Source organism: Biomphalaria glabrata, chromosome 3, assembly GCF_947242115.1.
Source record: "Biomphalaria glabrata chromosome 3, xgBioGlab47.1, whole genome shotgun sequence".
In the NCBI taxonomy this organism is placed as follows: Eukaryota; Metazoa; Mollusca; class Gastropoda; family Planorbidae; genus Biomphalaria; species Biomphalaria glabrata.
Genome location: NC_074713.1, coordinates 3,930,982 through 3,949,122, shown reverse-complemented (window position 1 = coordinate 3,949,122; position 18,141 = coordinate 3,930,982). Strand labels below are relative to the sequence as shown.

At 36.1% G+C, this 18,141-nt stretch overlaps 1 protein-coding gene across 2 annotated transcripts; it reads left to right on the top strand.

Annotated features, from left to right (window-relative positions):
• The first annotated feature begins 5,607 nt into the window (after positions 1–5,607).
• Positions 5,608–13,724, top strand: LOC129925167 (CD209 antigen-like). Of its 2 annotated transcripts, none has more exons than XM_056023855.1 (4): positions 5,608–5,664; positions 7,792–7,962; positions 8,923–9,108; positions 13,566–13,724. In XM_056023855.1, exons 2-4 carry the CDS (start codon positions 7,881–7,883, stop codon positions 13,679–13,681), a joined length of 384 nt encoding a protein of 127 aa, XP_055879830.1. In that variant the 5' UTR covers positions 5,608–5,664; positions 7,792–7,880; the 3' UTR covers positions 13,682–13,724. The 2 variants fall into 2 exon arrangements, with proteins under 2 accessions (XP_055879830.1, XP_055879829.1); XM_056023854.1 differs by lacking the exon at positions 5,608–5,664 and adding an exon at positions 5,862–6,063.
• The last annotated feature ends 4,417 nt before the right edge of the window (positions 13,725–18,141 follow it).

Here is an 18,141-nt window from a genome sequence, read left to right as displayed (position 1 = left end):
GGATATCTTTCAGCTATTCCTTTTTTTTTTCCATTGAAAATGTTCAGCTCTTTGCTTACGAGTAACAGAAGTAAAATGGAAATTTATATATAGATCTTTTGTTTTTGACTATCTTTTATTGGTCTATACTAGTTATATACCTGGACTGCCAACTTTGCGCTCACTAAGCCTATATTTTTCATTTAAATAAGTCCACTTCACTGAGGCGTCCTTGGTTGCAGTGTAAAGATTTTGTACTATTTAAAGAAACCTTTCCCGAAGATTTATATCACCACTTATACAGCAAATCATGAATGGAAACTTAATAGTCATAGAAAATGTTACAGAGGTAAGTGTGCACAAATCAATTTGTGACTTAGATCTATAACTGTAAAGCTTTATGACTTATTTTCTTGGCCAATATAGACTAATTAGCCAAGCATATAGTTCGTGTATTTTCTTGTTTACGACATTGATTAAATTAAGGTTCTTGTGAGAGCTATGGTTAGAGCGATAAATATAGACTTATTCAGCAGGATAACCCGGTACATTTATATGCTCTATAGGCTAAAATGATCTTTCGTTTATTAATTTAAAAAATAGTCCTATATTAGGGCCTATGTGTAAAGTATAGGTAATAAGTCTAGATGTAAAGTTTTCTCCGAGTTGAAAAAAGTAAGAAAAATATGTTCGGTCGTTGATGAAATAGAAAAAGGATGAATCACAGATTTCTGTATATTCTGTGACGTTTTATGCCCTTTTTTCTGTCTTGGTGAGACTTAATGTAAGGCTGAACTATAGACCTGCAGCTGTCGAAGTACTGACTAGCTTTTGTAATCATTATTGCGAACGGTAGGGAGATCCGCGTCGTCGGCAAACATCAGTTCCCTAATCAGGATATGTCGTCTCCTCGTTTTGGTCAAGCCAGTTTAAGAAGCCTTCCATCCGATATACTGTGGATATAGACTCCATCTTCCAGGTTTTTAAAGGCGCTATGAGAGTACAGACGAAACAATTCCTATTAGTTTTGGGGTTCCGAAACCCATCCTTGTTTTACCCTGCTCTTGATAGATAATACCAAAAAGTCTTAGAGGAAGAACTGTCAAACTTTACAGTTCCTATCATGTGAAGCTGACTGCAGTTTTAATAGCGTATTTGGACAGACAATTTTCTCAAGTAAAAACTACTTCTGCTAAGTGTGAGCATATTACTAAATGAAGTTCATAATTTATTACTTTCTACTCAATCAAGAGAAATTTTATTTAAAACGAAATATTTTTTTTCTAAAGGAGCATACTACTTCCAGAAACCTGATATGATTGTGACTAACTTTCAAATTGAAGATGATCTAGCACAAGTGAGATTATTTTTTACTTTCTCCAATAACATTGTATGTTGTATTTTTTAAATATAATTTTTATCTTTAAATTATTTGCTATTGTGAAAAAAATAGGTAGAAAGTCACTTTAAGTACATGTTATATTTAATCCAATGCATACATTTTATTTAAATTACCGGTGTGAACAGGACAATTAGTAATGCGGTAGTCTTACATTTTTACTAGCAAAGATATATATTTATAACAAGTCTAAACTTGTTTGAATTTCTTTTCTTTTTTTTTTCTCAGCTGCTCATGGATTTTACGATTGTACAGCAAATAAAGAAACAAATTTTATCTGCTTCCACTTATACAAACAGCATAGAAAAGTGCTATTGTATTATATTAAATCACCCATTATATACAAAGTTACTTAATGACACTCTCAAAAATGTATTGACTCTTTCAGTAAATCGCTTAATTTAACTCACATTTAGAATATACATTTAAAAAAAAAATAATTGTCAAATGTGATGAAAAAAAAGAAAAACAAATATTCCAAACTGGCAGCACCATACAGCATCATGCAATCAACACGAATGTCGCAAAATAAGTTTATACCGGAAGTACTGCGCCCTGAAGTTTTTGATAAACAAAACTTATCCTTAGTTACCATAGTGTTGGCAGTCCATGTATATATATATATATATAGTCTATGGTTAGAGCTACCGCCATGTTCTGCAACTTATAGCTTGCTCGGTGTGCTATAATGCAATTTGTTTTTTACTTGTGGGGTGAAGCGTGAAGGAATGTCTGGGCGAAGGTTTCCTTGCTGCCTTTAGGCGCTCATCAAACACAACTCAGCTCAAGTAGGGATTCAAACTAGAATCCCCTTGACACAGGCCAAGCAGTTTTTGCCACTCAGCTAAAGATATCCAAAAAAAAAAAAAACGTTATTTAGAACTGAATAGTAGTTATCCTATCCCAAGACACAACAATCTGATAATAATAATAATAATTTTATTTATAAAGCGCTGTTAACAAACAAAATGTAGGCTCATGGCGCTGTAATAACATTACAAACACAAACACGACAGTTAGAATGACAGTCAATCTAAAAAAGATTTAAACAGATAGGTCTGAATGTTCTTCTTTAAAGTGGTGTAGCATGTTGTCTGTCTGAGATCAATGGGGAGTGAGTTCCAAACTTTTGGTCCGTGAACTGAAAAAGCCCGCAGACCGTAGCTTTTGAGGGAGAAACGTGGCACTACTAAAAGCGTTGAGAAAATCTGAAAGTAAATCCATCCACAAAACGAAATCTTCCAAGTAGGAAGAGAAATGAGTAAAACAATATTTCTAATCATTTAACCTCTCTAATCTAGATTCGATCTGAATTGTAGATCTAGATTTAGAGACCACTTAATGACAATGTCCTCGATTCCGTATATTAATGATGAGTTATTTGAATGTTTCACTAATCATATGTGTTGACATGACTACGCCTTCGGTATACGCAGAACCGTGAATGGCTTAAACTTTAAGGTATACACAGAACGTGTTCCTGTTGCGACTTCACGGCTTTTGTAAGTTTGTCTGCTGTGCTGTACGAGATGCGGAAAAAATACATAGATTCTGAAATTCTAGAACAACAATAGATATATTCCACTTAATTTTGTAGCATAAATCTACTAATCTCATCTCTAATTGGTAGCTGTAGATCTGCTATAAGATTACCAACGCATTCATACAGGCTATATCTATACCAATTAAGAGTTGTAATTTAGATCTTTACGGTATGTGTGTTAACGAATAACGTTACACAAGAAACGAACCTGGGTTTTTCTAAATTCTGATACTTGGTGTGTATTACGATATTTAAATGATTTTTTTAAAACAAAAATGTCTAAGATAAATAGGAAAAATTTTGGAAGACAACAGCCACCCGCTCCATCATAACTACGTCTAGTCGTCGCGAAGTGGGCAACTACTGTCAATCAAGACAAGAACAGAGCGGTACAAAATACAAAAACTCGTTCATACCTTGTTTTACATGTTTCGGATGTTCCTTCAGAGTTGAAGATAATTACTTCCTAGTCCAAACCTCCCACAGGACGACGGGGGATGGGAGCGGGCAGGGTTTGAACCCGGGACCATCGATAAATCTGAACGACAGTCCAGCGTGCAAACCGCACGACCAGGCAGCCATCCAGTCTTTATGTAGATTAGGTGAAAGAATCGTCTCAATTGAAAGTATTTAAGAAAAAACATCCAACAATGGCAATGTAGTTGTTACAAACAGATTGGATTTAATGATGTTGAAAAATAAACTAGCTATCTAGTATTTATTCATTCCAAAATGTTTATAATTATTTATCAAAGACGTTTTACTAGTTCATAATACTTAACAAGAAATATATAAGATAAACTAAGGAAGTGACAAAAAATAAGTGTATAAAAAAAACCATTATTAGTTATAAACTTCAACTATCAAAGAAATGAATTGAATTATCAAAAGGAGAGATTAATAATAATAATAATAATTTTTATTATCAGTAAGGAAATTTGTCTTACAATTTGTGCATTACACCAAACAAAAAACATTATAACTATAAGAAACCAAAGTGTACATTCACACCAGACTCACTCATAATTTACATGTGACAAAGTTTAAAATGTTTAAAAAAAAGTTAGCAGATAATAGTATACTTGACTTAGAGAGTTACTAAGCCAATGCTAGACAGATTGATGTAATAAAAAAAAAACAAGTATCATTCTATGACACCCCCTTTTCATTGCTTGGATCCTCCTCTGTAATTCCACAGGTAATGTCCAACATTCACAAGCATACAGTGATGTCGCAATGACCATGGGGCGCATCAGTTGAATGTAAGTGTGAGGGCTAGGCCTTTGTCTTTTCCATATTGTCTTTAGCTTTGTAAGTGAGCCTAATAAATTGTTATCCTGTTTTTTTTTCTTCTATGATTGGATTATGATCTAAATCTCTTAATTCAATACTTATATCCTTTATTGGCCTAATACGTCATTAAATCCTGAATTTGACCGCTAAGAGTCAATCCATGCGACTATATATGCACTAAATCAGGATTGGATTATGTCAGTTTATCTGTATTATATTTGTAAAACACCACTGACTCACGGGCTGATTTACTGTTAAAGAGGTCTCGTCAACTGCCGTACGGATTTGCATTGATTGGCCAAAAGCATGTGTGCATGTGTGTGTCGTGCGTGTGTATGTGGGGGGAAGGGGCATTATGAAGTGGGTAGTTCCAAATCATGTCAAAAGTCTATGTCGGAAAAGTTACGAAGCTTAGGTTAAAAAAAACAAAATGGGGATTTCAGAGAGAGAGAGAGAGAGAGAGAGAGAGAGAAAATAATTCAATTAAAGTGTGTGTTTCACCTTCACCTATCCCTTAGTCTATTGAACAGTTGGGGTACCACACAAGGTTATTTGAGCGTCTTTCTCCATTTCTATAAAGGGTGGATCTATATCGGAGGATACTAAAACAAAGTAAAAGGTTGTCATTGTAATAATAAAAATGGACCCAAAAATGTGAAAGCGGTTGTATGTGTGTGTAGGAGAGGGGGTCACGGTGAAAAAGAAACATTATAAACATTGAATTAAGAAGCCAAAGAAAAGTTAGATTGCAAGTAGAAGTAGCTTTTTTATTGTGGATGAATTGGTTGGGGGGGGGGAGAGAAGGGGAGAATAAAAATGAAACTAGAATTCATGGGTCTAAAGCATGTATGCGAGTAGGTGTCAAGGGCGAAGCTAAGTATTTGGAGGCCCGGGAGGGCTGGACCTCTTTAGCGGACCCTGCATTTTGACATTCGACATCATGACATGAGAGAATAACGTCATATTCAATGAAAAAACAAATTCCAAACACTCATCCTCCCTCAAGTGGGGGGCCCGTGGAATTTTTTAATTCGGAACCCTTCCTCCCACCCGAGGTACGCCACTGGGGGCGCGTTATAAAGCGTGTTTTTTCAAATTAAGTCAGAAGTCTATGTCGGAAAAATTACTGTATGCAGTATAAAAACAATACAAAATGGAGTTCAAGAGAGAGAGAGAGAGAGAGAGAGAGAGAGAGAGAGAGAGAGCGGGTAGTTAAATTTCATTGTAATAAATACAGAAATTTACGGGCTGAAAAGTTGAAAAGGCGGATCATTAAAACGTGGCTCATTTATTGAAATTTCAAAGAAAAAAAAAAGAGGGGCTCTTACGAGTGTAAGAACATAGGAATAAAAAAAATGTAAAAATGTCTTGTGATACTACCACAGCTGTTGCGCCAAACCATTCATTGTCTCGTTTTCAGATTAAACCGATTAACATCGCTATCAAACGAGTAAGTAGATTTGAGCTTTTTTTTTTTTTCAGGCAGATTAAAATAAGCATTAAAAAAAAAAAAAACAATAAATATCTGCAAATCTCTCCTCACCATTAATTTTTAAAAAATTTACTACATGTTTGGCATTTTATTTTTAGAAAATCTGGTATGTCTGACATATAGGGCATTAGCATTAATCTCCCCTTTTGCGGCGAGCAACGCCCCTAATAGGCCTACACGCATTCTGTCCTCTATAGTGAGTCTATAGCAACCAAGGAAGACATATTGCTCCATCTCAACGCTATACGCTTTAAAAAATCCATTACCGATACATTCTTAGAGATTCATCTACAGAAGACATGAGACCTGCTAGTAGTGTACACATCGTCTTGCTGGTCATCTTGTTTGTTATCATGGGTACGTTCAAAGTTCTAGTTACATTCTACATAGCATTTAAATTGAGTACATAGCATAGCCTAATTCCTTCATAAGTCGGCTGCCTTGCGAAATGGTTTTAAGAAACTCTCAAAGACACACTGTTGGCAAAGGAGCATCTGCGAAAGTTCCAGATTAATGTTAGTGAACGCTTTAATTAAATTAAAATACAAGCAAGCAAAATATTTTAAAGAAACGCAATAGTAATTTAAAACAAAACACAATGCAGATCTAAGGGGAAGCACCGCAAAATCATATATCACAATACTGAAAGGCTTAACTCCCTTTTCTATTTAAAACCATTAATCGATTAAAAAAGTAAAGTTCCCCTTTCTGACTTTGCGATCTTTAGGGCAGATGATTGCATCTGTTTCTGTGGCTCTCGGTTAACGAGGGTGTCATGTGTTCAGCACAACGACCAACTGCCTTTACTTTTCGCAACTAACGTCATGTACCCATTAGAGCTGGTTGGACTCAGAGGCGACCAAATATCTCGAAGATAAAATTCTCAGTTTTCACCATGATTCGAACCCGGGACATCTTATCTTATCTTATCTTATATAATACAGACGTTACTTCAAAAAAGAAGATGATTACGTCCTACGCGTCATGCATTTAGTCATGCAAATTAACCAATGACTTAAGTTCTGCCAAGTCACTGGTTTTCCTGGCTAGCTCAGGCAACCCATTCCATTCTCTAAAAGCATTAGGGAAGAAGAAGTATTTGTACAAATTTGTCCTAGCATATGGGACGAGGAATGTGCCTTTATCTTTGTGTTTTGAATCACATTCATCTATTCCTTAGTATGTTGTGGCACCATACAAGAACTGTCAACCGCCTTTCTCCATTCCTCTCTGACATCTGCCTTGGATAGTATTTCATTCAATGACAGGCCTGTCCATTCTTTGATGTTGTCTTCCCATCGCTTATTCTTCCTGGTACAGTCCCCTGAAGGAGGGTCTGTGCGGGCCCTGAGGACCTTGTGATTTGCCATTGGTTTTGAGTTGACAGTGGTTGGCAGGTCATCATGGGATCCAATTCATGTTTCTTATCTCTTCATTCATGATGCGGTCTTTGTAAGTGACACCAAGGATCTTTCTGTAGCATTTCTAGGGAGTCTCTTCTCGAGATATGCAGTCAGCGTCCAAGATTGGCATGCATATAATAATGTGGCCGTGACCAGGGAGCGCTTCAGTCTGAATTTAGTGTCGTGGGGCTATGCCTTTGTCGGTCCAGATTTTAGTTTTGCAAGTGCTGCTGTTAACTGTGTAATTCTACCTCCAAGATATTTAAAGCTACTGATACTTGTCATCTTTTCGGCACCAATGCTGATGTCCCTTTTAATTTTTTTGTCCACGCTTCGACGGATTTCTTCATTTTGCTCAATACTATTTCACTAACCTGTTATGATTAAGTTTCAATAGTTTTTTTGTCGTTTGTTGTTAGAAAATGTTTTATTAGGTAGAAAATTAAAGGGGAATGCATGCTCTTTTTATATAACACGAAATAAAGTTTATAAAATTAAACGCTAATGAGGTCAAATCAACGACAGGAGGGAAAGAGTTAAAGCCCTCTTAGGCAAAAATAATTGCCCTATAAAGAAGGTGTTGTCTTTTAAAAATATTTTATGTTATGTAGGAATTGGAACCAATGAGCTGTCTTAGTCTCAGAATGAGCAATTTAAAAAAAAAAAAAACTTTCTTTACTAGTTCATGGACAAGTCGCCCGATGGAGTAATGAAAGGCTAAATAAGAATTTAAAGAGAGTTTCTTGCAGTAAGAATCCAGCTTTCGGAGAAATGACTTTTACAGGTGGTAAAATGTGTTGCTTTTGGTCAGTCATCCCCAAGACATTTGCAGATGCCAAAGCAGATTGTGAAGGTTTGTTTGAGAATTTGATCACATCCTAGAGATTCTCATGTTCTAGCTATACTATTTATGCTCTATACGGAGACATTTTCATCCTAGAGACTCTCATGTTCTAGCTATACCATTTATGCTCTATAAAGAGAAATTTTTATAACATCTTATACATGTTCATTTTTAATCGTTTTTGAGTTACCGGCTAGTGATGTGTGACGTAAGGTATACGGCCAGTGATGTCTGGCTGAGTGACAAGAGTCCCTTGGCTACTTTCCAAATGGTCTCGAGCCGAGTTATGTTTGTTGAGCGCCTAAAGGCAGGATGGAAATGTGCCGTTGTATGATATTGTGTTTTAAGTGCTTTATAAATTGTTTCCCCTTGAGCCTTGTAGGAAGCTTTTACTTTATTGATAAAGCTAATTCAGCCTACAATAAGATGGTGCGCTAATTTAATTAGGCCTAATTGATTCATTAAAACTTGTTCATGTTTGCAAAGAAATATTTTAGTGAAATGCTGTAAGCCAGTGACTTAAATGGTGCCCAGTTTTTTCCCCCTTTCTTGCTGTAGGCCGAGTGACGTAAGCAGTGTCAAGTTTTTTTCCTCTGACGTCATTTGGAAAATTTTTTATTCATAAAACATTCTAGCCAAACTTTTCGATAATGAAACATTTTCAAACCGAAATAATGTCTAACTCGATGTGGTCATAGATTTGAGATTTTTTTTTTCTCATTAATATACACATATCGTGAAATTTTAAAGAAAATCGTTAGAGTCGTTTTCGAAATTAAAGTGTATATACATATCAGGTTCTACAAAAGCTTACAAAACAAATAGACATCGATCTTCATGTAATATTGATACTTTAACGAGCGATACATTTTTGAGCATACGAATTTTGCTATGTATCATACGAGGCACTTTAAACATATTACATTTCTTGACAACTTTTTTTTACTTAAACATTTTTTTGAATTGCAGCTAGAGGAGCGAGACTTGCAGTCTTCAAAGGTGCTGACAAAATGGCATTTCTGATAAGTCAGTTGAGCATTTGGGCAAGAGACATTTGGATAGGACTAGATGATATACAAAAAGAGGGCACCTTTGTGTGGCATGATGGGACAATCCTTTACAAACACGAATATCACCCACTTTATTTTAGTAACGGTAATGAATACCATAATTGGTATTTTGAATATCAACTTCATCTGTGTGATGAACGTTTATGGGTTAAGAGATATTGTGCAAACATTTTCTTCAGTTACATATTAATAAGCAATATCTGATTTCTTAAGCAATATCTGATTTCTTAAGCAATATCTGATTTCTTAAGCAATATCTGTATTCTTAAGCAATATCTGATTTCTTAAGCAATATCTGTATTCTTAAGCAATATCTGATTTCTTAAGCAATATCTGTATTCTTAAGCAATATATGTATTCTTAAGCAATATCTGTATTCTTAAGCAATATCTGTATTCTTAAGCAATATCTGTATTCTTAAGCAATATCTGATTTCTATGCAATATCTGTATTCTTAAGCAATATCTGTATTCTTAAGCAATATCTGATTACTAAGCAATATCTGTATTCTTAAGCAATATCTGTATTCTTAAGCAATATCTGTATTCTTAAGCAATATCTGATTTCTAAGCAATATCTGTATTCTTAAGCAATATCTGTATTCTTAAGCAATATCTGTATTCTTAAGCAATATCTGTATTCTTAAGCAATATTTGTATTCTTAAGCCATATCTGTATTCTTAAGCAATATCTGTATTCTTAAGCAATATTTGTATTCTTAAGCCATATCTGTATTCTTAAGCAATATATGTATTCTTAAGCAATATCTGTATTCTTAAGCAATATCTGTATTCTTAAGCAATATCTGATTTCTAAGCTACATTTACGGTGATTGACAATAGTTCATTTCCAAGAGCAATAGAATCGTTCTCTTCATTTCCGACATTTAACTCTTTCTATCCTAATTGACGATGCCAACTTTGATTTGATCCCATTAAACTAAGTTCATTTTTAAACTTTAATTTGTGTTATGTAATGCGAGCATGTATTCCCATATAATTTGATACCAAATATAACAATTTTTTAAATAACAAACAAAAAAGGTATTGAACATTTATCATAACAGGAGCGTGAAATACAAATGAGCAAAATGAATAATTCTATCGGAACGAGAAAAATAACTACGGAGAGAAAGAGTTAAATAAAAATAATTCTCCTTTCAGTTAGTCTAAACTCTAAACTAGAAGAACTAGCTAGCCTTACTCTCTAACTATGCATACTCAAATGCTGAGATTTCTTGATACATAGGCCTACATGAATCAGTCAATCAATCAGTCAGTGGTATTTGGTAATTATATAACAGATGAGATTAATAATTCGAAAACAATTTATTAAACAATGAACTCTTCATAATTTTAAGGCAAAGCGTATTAGAGGCATGATATGATTTTATGTTGTTATCAATTCAATCTAAATCTAGATTAATCTAGCATTAAAAAATGTAGTTGTCGTTTAAAATGGGTCATTATCTTATCTTATTACAGACGTTACTCCAAAAGAGAAGCTAAATACGTGCTAAGAGTATCCATGCATGTTAATCAATGACGTAAAATCTGCTAAGTCGTTGGTTTTTCTGGTTGATTCAGGCAACCCATTCCATGCTCTAATGACACTAGGGAAGAAGGAGCACTTGTATGAATTAGTCCTAGCAAATGGAATAAGATATATTTCAGTGCATAGCTTCCGATATTCGTGCTAAAAATGTTAAAAACCTGTCTACCTGCGATTTGGACACATGGGCGTAGACGTATGGGGCCGCCTAAGTTTGTTTTGTTTATGTGATAACACAAACTTTTTTGGAATATTGTTGTGTTTTTTTTACTAGAAAGTTAAAAATCTTTCAGACTAACGAGTCCCATAAACTAGTAGGCCATATTTCCAGAAAAGGGCGCGGTGGCTTAGTGGATAACCTGGGGTTCTGAGACGGATTTTAAAATTCTGGATTTTTAGGGCACCCATGTGTCTTCCCAACTCCAATATACACCTGACTTTTGTTGGGGAAAGTAAAGACAGTTTGTCGTTGTGCTGGCCACGTGACTCCCTGCTTGTTAAACGTTGGCCAAAGAAACAAATGATCTTAACGCCAACCGCCCTATAGACCGCAAGTTCTGAAAGGGAAACTTTTTTACTTTTCATTTGCAGACTGTGCATAAAATGAATCTTTTAAAATGTATAATCTACATGAAGGTGTGAGACTTTATGATGTGTTTATTTCTAAAGACATATTTGAATCATAACCAGTAACGTAACGTCATTCTAGCTGGAACAGAGCAGACCTGACCTTGACCCACTGGCGGATCCAGAACTTTTGAGGGGGGGGGGGCGCGATTTTTTTCCAAACCCTAACCCTAATGCCCAGTAAACCCTAACCCTATGCAAAAACGTGCGTATATATATATATATATATATATGAGAATTTTTAAAAAGAAGCATTTCTCAACCTTTGGTGAAAAACAAAACAACTGAGGCAGTGCTATAAGGTTCCCTAGTGGGGTTCGGGGCGACAAAAGATCTTTTCTTGCTTTTTTCACTGCAGAAAAGTATTCTCCTTACATTTACAGCTCATTATTCATCAATGGAGTTCGGGGCGAAGCCCCTCCGCCAAAAGCGTTTTCTTGCATTCTTCACTGTAGAAACGCATTCTCCTGACATCTACATCTAATTATTTATCAATGGAGTTCGGGGCGAAGCCCCGCCGCCAAAAGCGTTTTGTTGCATTCTTCATTGCAGTAACGCATTCTCCTGACATCTACAGCTCATTATTCATCAATGGAGTTCGGGGCGAAGCCCCGCCGCCAAAAGAGTTTTCTTGTATACTTCACAGAAGAAACGTATTCTCCTGACCTAAAACTCATTATTCATACTATTAAAAAAGGACTTTTTGAATAATGTTGTACTTGAAAAATATTCTAATATGAATTTATAGGCCATTAATACATTGCAAAAAATCCGATTTGTTCCTTGAAAAGATAAGATACCCCACATATTTAGATTTTGGCTTTGAGGATCTCCGCCGAAAAAAAAATTCTTCAATAAATAATATTCAATAAAATCAAAGTATAAATTGTGAGTTTTAGTCCCAAATTTATTTAACTAGAAAAATATCAGATTGAGTAAAGTTTAGAAAAAGGCGACTATGAAAAAATGATTTGAGTTTAGAACTCATCTCAATCGTGACTCTTATACTGAAAAATTTCGTTTGAATTCTAATTTTTTGAATGCAAAGTCTTTCTTAAAATAGTTATGATAAATTCATGTGAAATTACATAAACTCTGTCTGGAAATGGGAGGGGCGGTAGAGTGAAAACGATTAATTTCTGCTAAAGATTGCATTTGGCATTAAAGAATATGGGTGTGGCGACTCGATATAAGAATTTAATTTATAGTATATATAAATTATATAGTGACAGATGTTTTTGTTTTGTAATTTCCTAACTGTAATACAAAAAGAAAAAGTATTGGTTTGTCCGATGGGGAAATGGCGATTGCACCTGGTACAACCCTTTTTCATTTAAATTTTACTAATGACAAAATTTGAGATTAGAGTGTGGTACGACATAATATACAATGAGTTTACATATCAATATGTAGTTTATATTATATAGATATTCAACTAATTTTGTTCACAAACTATGATTCTCCATAAAAATAGGACCGCCCCCCCCCCCCCCACTCAGAGGGCTAGAGTGGGGAGGGCAGTACATGCAATTTCCCCCTCCCCCAACCTCACCGAAACGGCCAAGATACAAGAAGCGAGCGACATAATATAAATCTATATATTAATTCAACTAATTTTGTTCACAAACTATGATTTCTCCATTAAAGTAGGACCGCCCCCCCCCTCAAAAGGTTTAGGTGGGAAGGGCAGTAGAGATAAATTGGCAAACAGGGAACGACATAATACAAAGATCAGTTAAAATATCAATAACAAGTTTTAATCACATAGTTATTTAATTGATTCTGTTAGCAAGCTGTGATTTCTACAAAGAAATTGGACCGCCCCCCCCACTCGAAAGTTTATGGGGGGGGGGGGGGCGGGATTGATACCATCGTCCCCTCCCGACCCCACCAAATCGGCCAACATACTAGAAAGGGGGGGGGCGAAATAATCTAAAAATAGGTTGAAATATAAATAATTAGTATATATTATTAACATAAGTAATGAATTCGTATACAAATTGTGTGAATTCTATACTAAAATTCGTCCGCCCCCCCCCCTCTTCGGGGGAGGGTCGGCCGAGTGGGGGGGGCGATCGCCCCTACCGCCCCCCCCCCCTGGATCCGCCAGTGCCTTGACCTAATCTTAATCTTCTTTAAAGTATGATAGGAACAATTAAGGAAATGTCTTCTACGATTAAAATGTTAACAAAATGGCGGAAATAGGATGTGCTCATAGACATAAATAAATATATGTCTATGGATGTGCTTTAATTTTTTTTTAATTTACCTATTTATAATTTTCTTGATTAAACAAAAATTATCTATTCGGATGATTTGTTGACAACGTATTCAGTTATTGTGTTTTTGGGTTGTGATTTTTAGATAACCCGGATAACGATGACAACCAAGATTGTGTTGATCTTTCGTGGTCTTATTGGAAGTTCGACGACGATTCCTGTTCCAAGTCAAAGAATTATGTCTGCGAAAAAGTACTCTAATGAGCTGGTGAAGATTTAAATATTAATATCAATGATTGAAATAAAAAAAATAAATGCATAATGAGATTTCTTTCAGTTATTCTTTTTTTTTTTCATCGCCTTCCTTACGAGTAACTGAAGTAAAATGGAAATTTATATCTAGATCTTTTGTTTTTGAATCTCCTTTATTGGTTGCGAGCTTCCGTCATGCGCTGCAACTGATAGCGTGTTCAGTGTGTTATAATGTAATTTTTGTTTTTGGACATGTGGGGTGAAGCGTGAAGGGGTGTCTGGGCGAAGGTTTCCTTGCTGCCTTTAGGCGCTCATCAAACACAACTCAGCTCATGTCGGGATTTAAACTAGAATCCCCTTTACACAAAGCCAAGCAGTTTTTGCCACTCAGCCAAAGATATCCAAAAAACGTTATTTACAACTGAATAGTAGTTATCCTATCCCAAGACACAACAATCTGATGACAATCTGAAAGTAAATCCATCCACAAAACGAAATCTTCCGATAAGGAAGAGAAATTAGTAATCTAATCTAGATTTGATCTGAAATGTAGATCTAGATATAGAGTCTACTTAATGACAATGTCATCGATTCCAGAGGTTAATTATGAGTGCAGTGTTTACTATTTATTTAAATGTTTCACGAATCACATGTGCCCATGTGGTGACATTACTACGCCTACGGTATACGGAGAGCCTGATCCTGTTGCGAATTCACGGCGTTTGTAAGTTTGTCTGCTATGCTGTACGAGATGCAGAAAAAAAAATGTAGATTCTAAAATTCTAGAACAACAGATCCACTCCACTTAATTTTTAACATAAATCTACTATTGTCATTTATAATAAGTAGCTCTAGATCTACTATAACATTACCAACGCATTCATACAGGCTATATCTATACCAAAAAAGAGATGTAATACGGTGTGTGTGTTAACTAATAACGTTACACAAGAAACGAACCTTAGTTTTTCTAAATTCTAACACTTGGTGTGTATTACCATATTAAAATGAACTTTCTGAACAAAAAATGTCTAAGATAAATAGGAAAAAATATTGGAAGACAACAGCCACCCGCTCCATCATAACTGCAAGTGGTCGCGAAGTAGGCAACTACTGTCAACCAAGACAAGGACAGAGCGGTACAAAAACTCGTTCGTACTTACTTGTAAAACAGTGTGGCAAGATATAGGTCACAGCTGGGACTGCGTATCCACGGAAAATACTGCATTTCTGATTAATCTTCGGACTCGAAGACAAGCCTTATTATAATTAATAGTTAAACAGCACTTACCTTATCATAAATATAAATCAAATACCTATATATACTATAGGTCTGTGGTTTTATATTATATAACTTTCGTAATTTCTTTTGGGCTATTAGCGTCTAATACGTATATAATTTTTACGTTCAGAAATATAGTCCATTGACGCAGTGGCGTCATGCGGGGGAGGGGGGGTGCGGGCCGCACCGGGTGACACCCACCAGGGGGGTGACACTCAAGTCGAAAAAACGCACATTTACGAAATGCAACTTTTAGAAATGCAACTTTTAGAAATGCAACTTTTAGAAATGCAACTTTTAGAAATGCAACTTTTAGAAATGCAACTTTTAGAAATGCAACTTTTAGAAATAAAAATGATTACCACGAATGTCTCTATAGTTTAGTATCAGCATGTCCCAATCCTTCTTAACTCTTTCTCTCCGTAAATTTTTTACCACATTCTGCTGCCATCAACGCTGGTATCGTCAGTTCGGAGAGAAAGAGTTAATTTAATTCTATTTGACTAGTAATCTTCTTAATTATGAGAGAAAAATAATGAGTTGTAGACGCCAAGAGAAAGAATTTCTGAAGCTCAGAAATGTAGAAACACGCTTGACGCAAGGGATTCGCCCCGGACAACTCTTAAGGAGCTTCTGACGCTTCCCAAAACATCTTATCTGACCATTTGAGTGGCAAATGTAACATTTGATATTGTAAAATGTTGAGAAATACAACTTCCCAGCTGGTGCCCACGAAATTCAGTATTTCTATAAAGGTGTGACGTCATGTTAGACGTGAACAGCCATGTTTTTTGCGTTCCTCTTTTCGACTCTCATGTTAAGGCTGACTTTGGTCAACGTGTATTGTTTTGTCGAATAATGTATCACAAACAGAGACGGGCTGGGTGTCATAATCGGCCCGGTCATTTCTATATCATATGATGGACATTTCTAGACCTACATGTCCTCAAAATCATTAAGATTATTAAGTTTGATAATGTATCATATGCATGCATACAGGGCCGGCCTTAGGCCTCTGCAGCCTATGCGGTCGCAGTGGGCCCCGCGCTTTCATAGGCCCCGCGCTTATTATAAGTATTAAACTAAACCAGTGATGCCCAAAGTACGGCCCGCGGGCCAGAACCGGCCCGCGACGTAGTTTCATCCGGCCCGCCGAAACGTCGGCACAAAAGTAGAAAATCAAATCCTCACCCCTTCAAAACTGTTAGGGCCTCCACTTTTTCTCTGAAGGATTGGTACCATGATCTTTAATGATTGTGCGTTTATGAGTTTATGAAATGGGAATCTACCGAGAAAAGTGAATGGATCTTTTTTTGTGGAACATGATAATTAGCCAGCATATTTGTTTTGTAAAGAAAGTCTGGCTGTTTCAAAAACAAGAACATATACATATACAGCGGCATTATAAAACAAATATGAAGGCCTTTTTGGTTTGAGCCGCGTATAAAAGATTGGTCAAACTACGCCTAGAGATTGGAGGGTCGATGGGAATATTAACCAAAATGAGACAAGAAAATAAGTTGGTGGTAAAGGTAGCTACAATGTCGCTCACATTTTAAGTAGAGAAATGATCCCATTTTTAGACGCGTAAAAAATTATGACTTTAAATATCCCATTAATTAATACTAGATCCAATATTTTCAAATAGTTTTTGGAGAATTTGGATTTCATTATTTTACCTTTTATTGATGTGGCCCGCGACACGCGTGTCGAAAGTTAAAATGGCCCGCAGGTCGAATTCGGTTGAGCATCACTGAACTAAACCATTATAACGTAAATAAATTAACAGGGTTTTCGCGACCTCCTGATTTTCCAGGGCCTCCAGGAAATCTCACGAAAAGGCAAAATATGCGATAAAGTCCTGAACTTTTTTTTGAATTTATTCAAATCTCCTGAATAATAGACCAAATTGACATTTTGGGGTGCCAATAAATAAAAAGTGGCATTGCGAGCTTTCATTTGATAAAAATGTATTGCAAAGACGAAAGTAGGCCTATTTTCTAATTAAAATTATTTTTTTGACATTATGCTTATCCCTACCCAGACTAGGCCCCGCGCGATCCGTTTCGCATAGGGCCCCACAAATGCTAGGGCCGGCTCTGCATGCATACAGTGAACTCTTTATTCTTATTAAAAAAATATAGGCCTTATAATACTTTTTAATCGCTAAGTATGTAGGCCTTAAAAAGATTAATTCCACTAGAAGCACTGTCTATGAATGAAGGCTATTATATTATTTCAGAAAATGTGTTAAATTAAAATAGTATTGCACTGTAGAGTCTCTGAAAGATTTGTTTTTAAACACGACGTTCAGATGGCCTTTTGATAAGAGAATCTGATATGTGCCATTCGGTTGCTCTACCTGCCCATTATGGTACCGGCCCACCGGGCATTTGCCCAAATGCCCATATAGCCAGTCCGCCCCTGATCACAAATGTCAATCGACGTTCAGTAGACACTTTCCTTAGAGGGCGAATGCCTGTGCGGGCAAAGATTTCTCTATCGGTAACATTTTCTCGGTACGTTATTCTTAGGATACTTCCCAGCCATCACTGCTCAGCCTCTTTTCAACCTTCCGCGTCTCGAAGTGTAGGTGATTGTATTGAGTAGGTCGTACGTGGATGTTAATCTCCAGGCGAATTGATTTTATGGTTCAGATTAAGGTCTTACTTTTGGAAAGAAGGCTCCTGCGTACCTATCCGACATGCAACACCATGATATGCATCTTCGTCGCTGAGACAACACTGCCTAAATAGGTTATCCTTTCTCTTTGTTCAGGATCTGCATGACCAATGTTGATGGAGGTAGGTCTGCTGGATAACCTGCAGCCAATATGCATAAGTTATAGTCACTGTATGTGTAAGCTCCTGGAAAAGTTCTGGTTTAATTAGCTTTATTGATGCTAGATTTGACCTTAAAGTCTTAAACAGGACATTAGTCGATCTGGTTGTGAGCTAGCCAGGAAAACCAGTGACTTGGCGGAGTTTAGGTCATTGGTTAATATGCATGACTAAATGCATGACGCGTATGGCGTAACCAACTTCTTTTTTTTTTTTTGAAGTAACGTCTGTATCATATTAGATAAGATCTTACATTGTGGAAAAGTAAAGGCATTTGGTCGTTGTGCTGGCTACATGAAACCCTCTTTAACCATGCGCCACAGAGATGACCCTAACATCATCTGTCC

Bases quoted from the DNA above. Each gene is read 5' to 3' on its own strand.
- LOC129925167 (XM_056023854.1), top strand. From the start codon at position 6,006: ATGAGACCTGCTAGTAGTGTACACATCGTCTTGCTGGTCATCTTGTTT. The intron at 6,064-7,791 runs GTACGTTCAAAG...TTTCTTTACTAG, and splicing joins CATCTTGTTTGTTATCATGG to TTCATGGACAAGTCGCCCGA. The intron at 7,963-8,922 runs GTTTGTTTGAGA...TTTGAATTGCAG, and splicing joins TGCCAAAGCAGATTGTGAAG to CTAGAGGAGCGAGACTTGCA.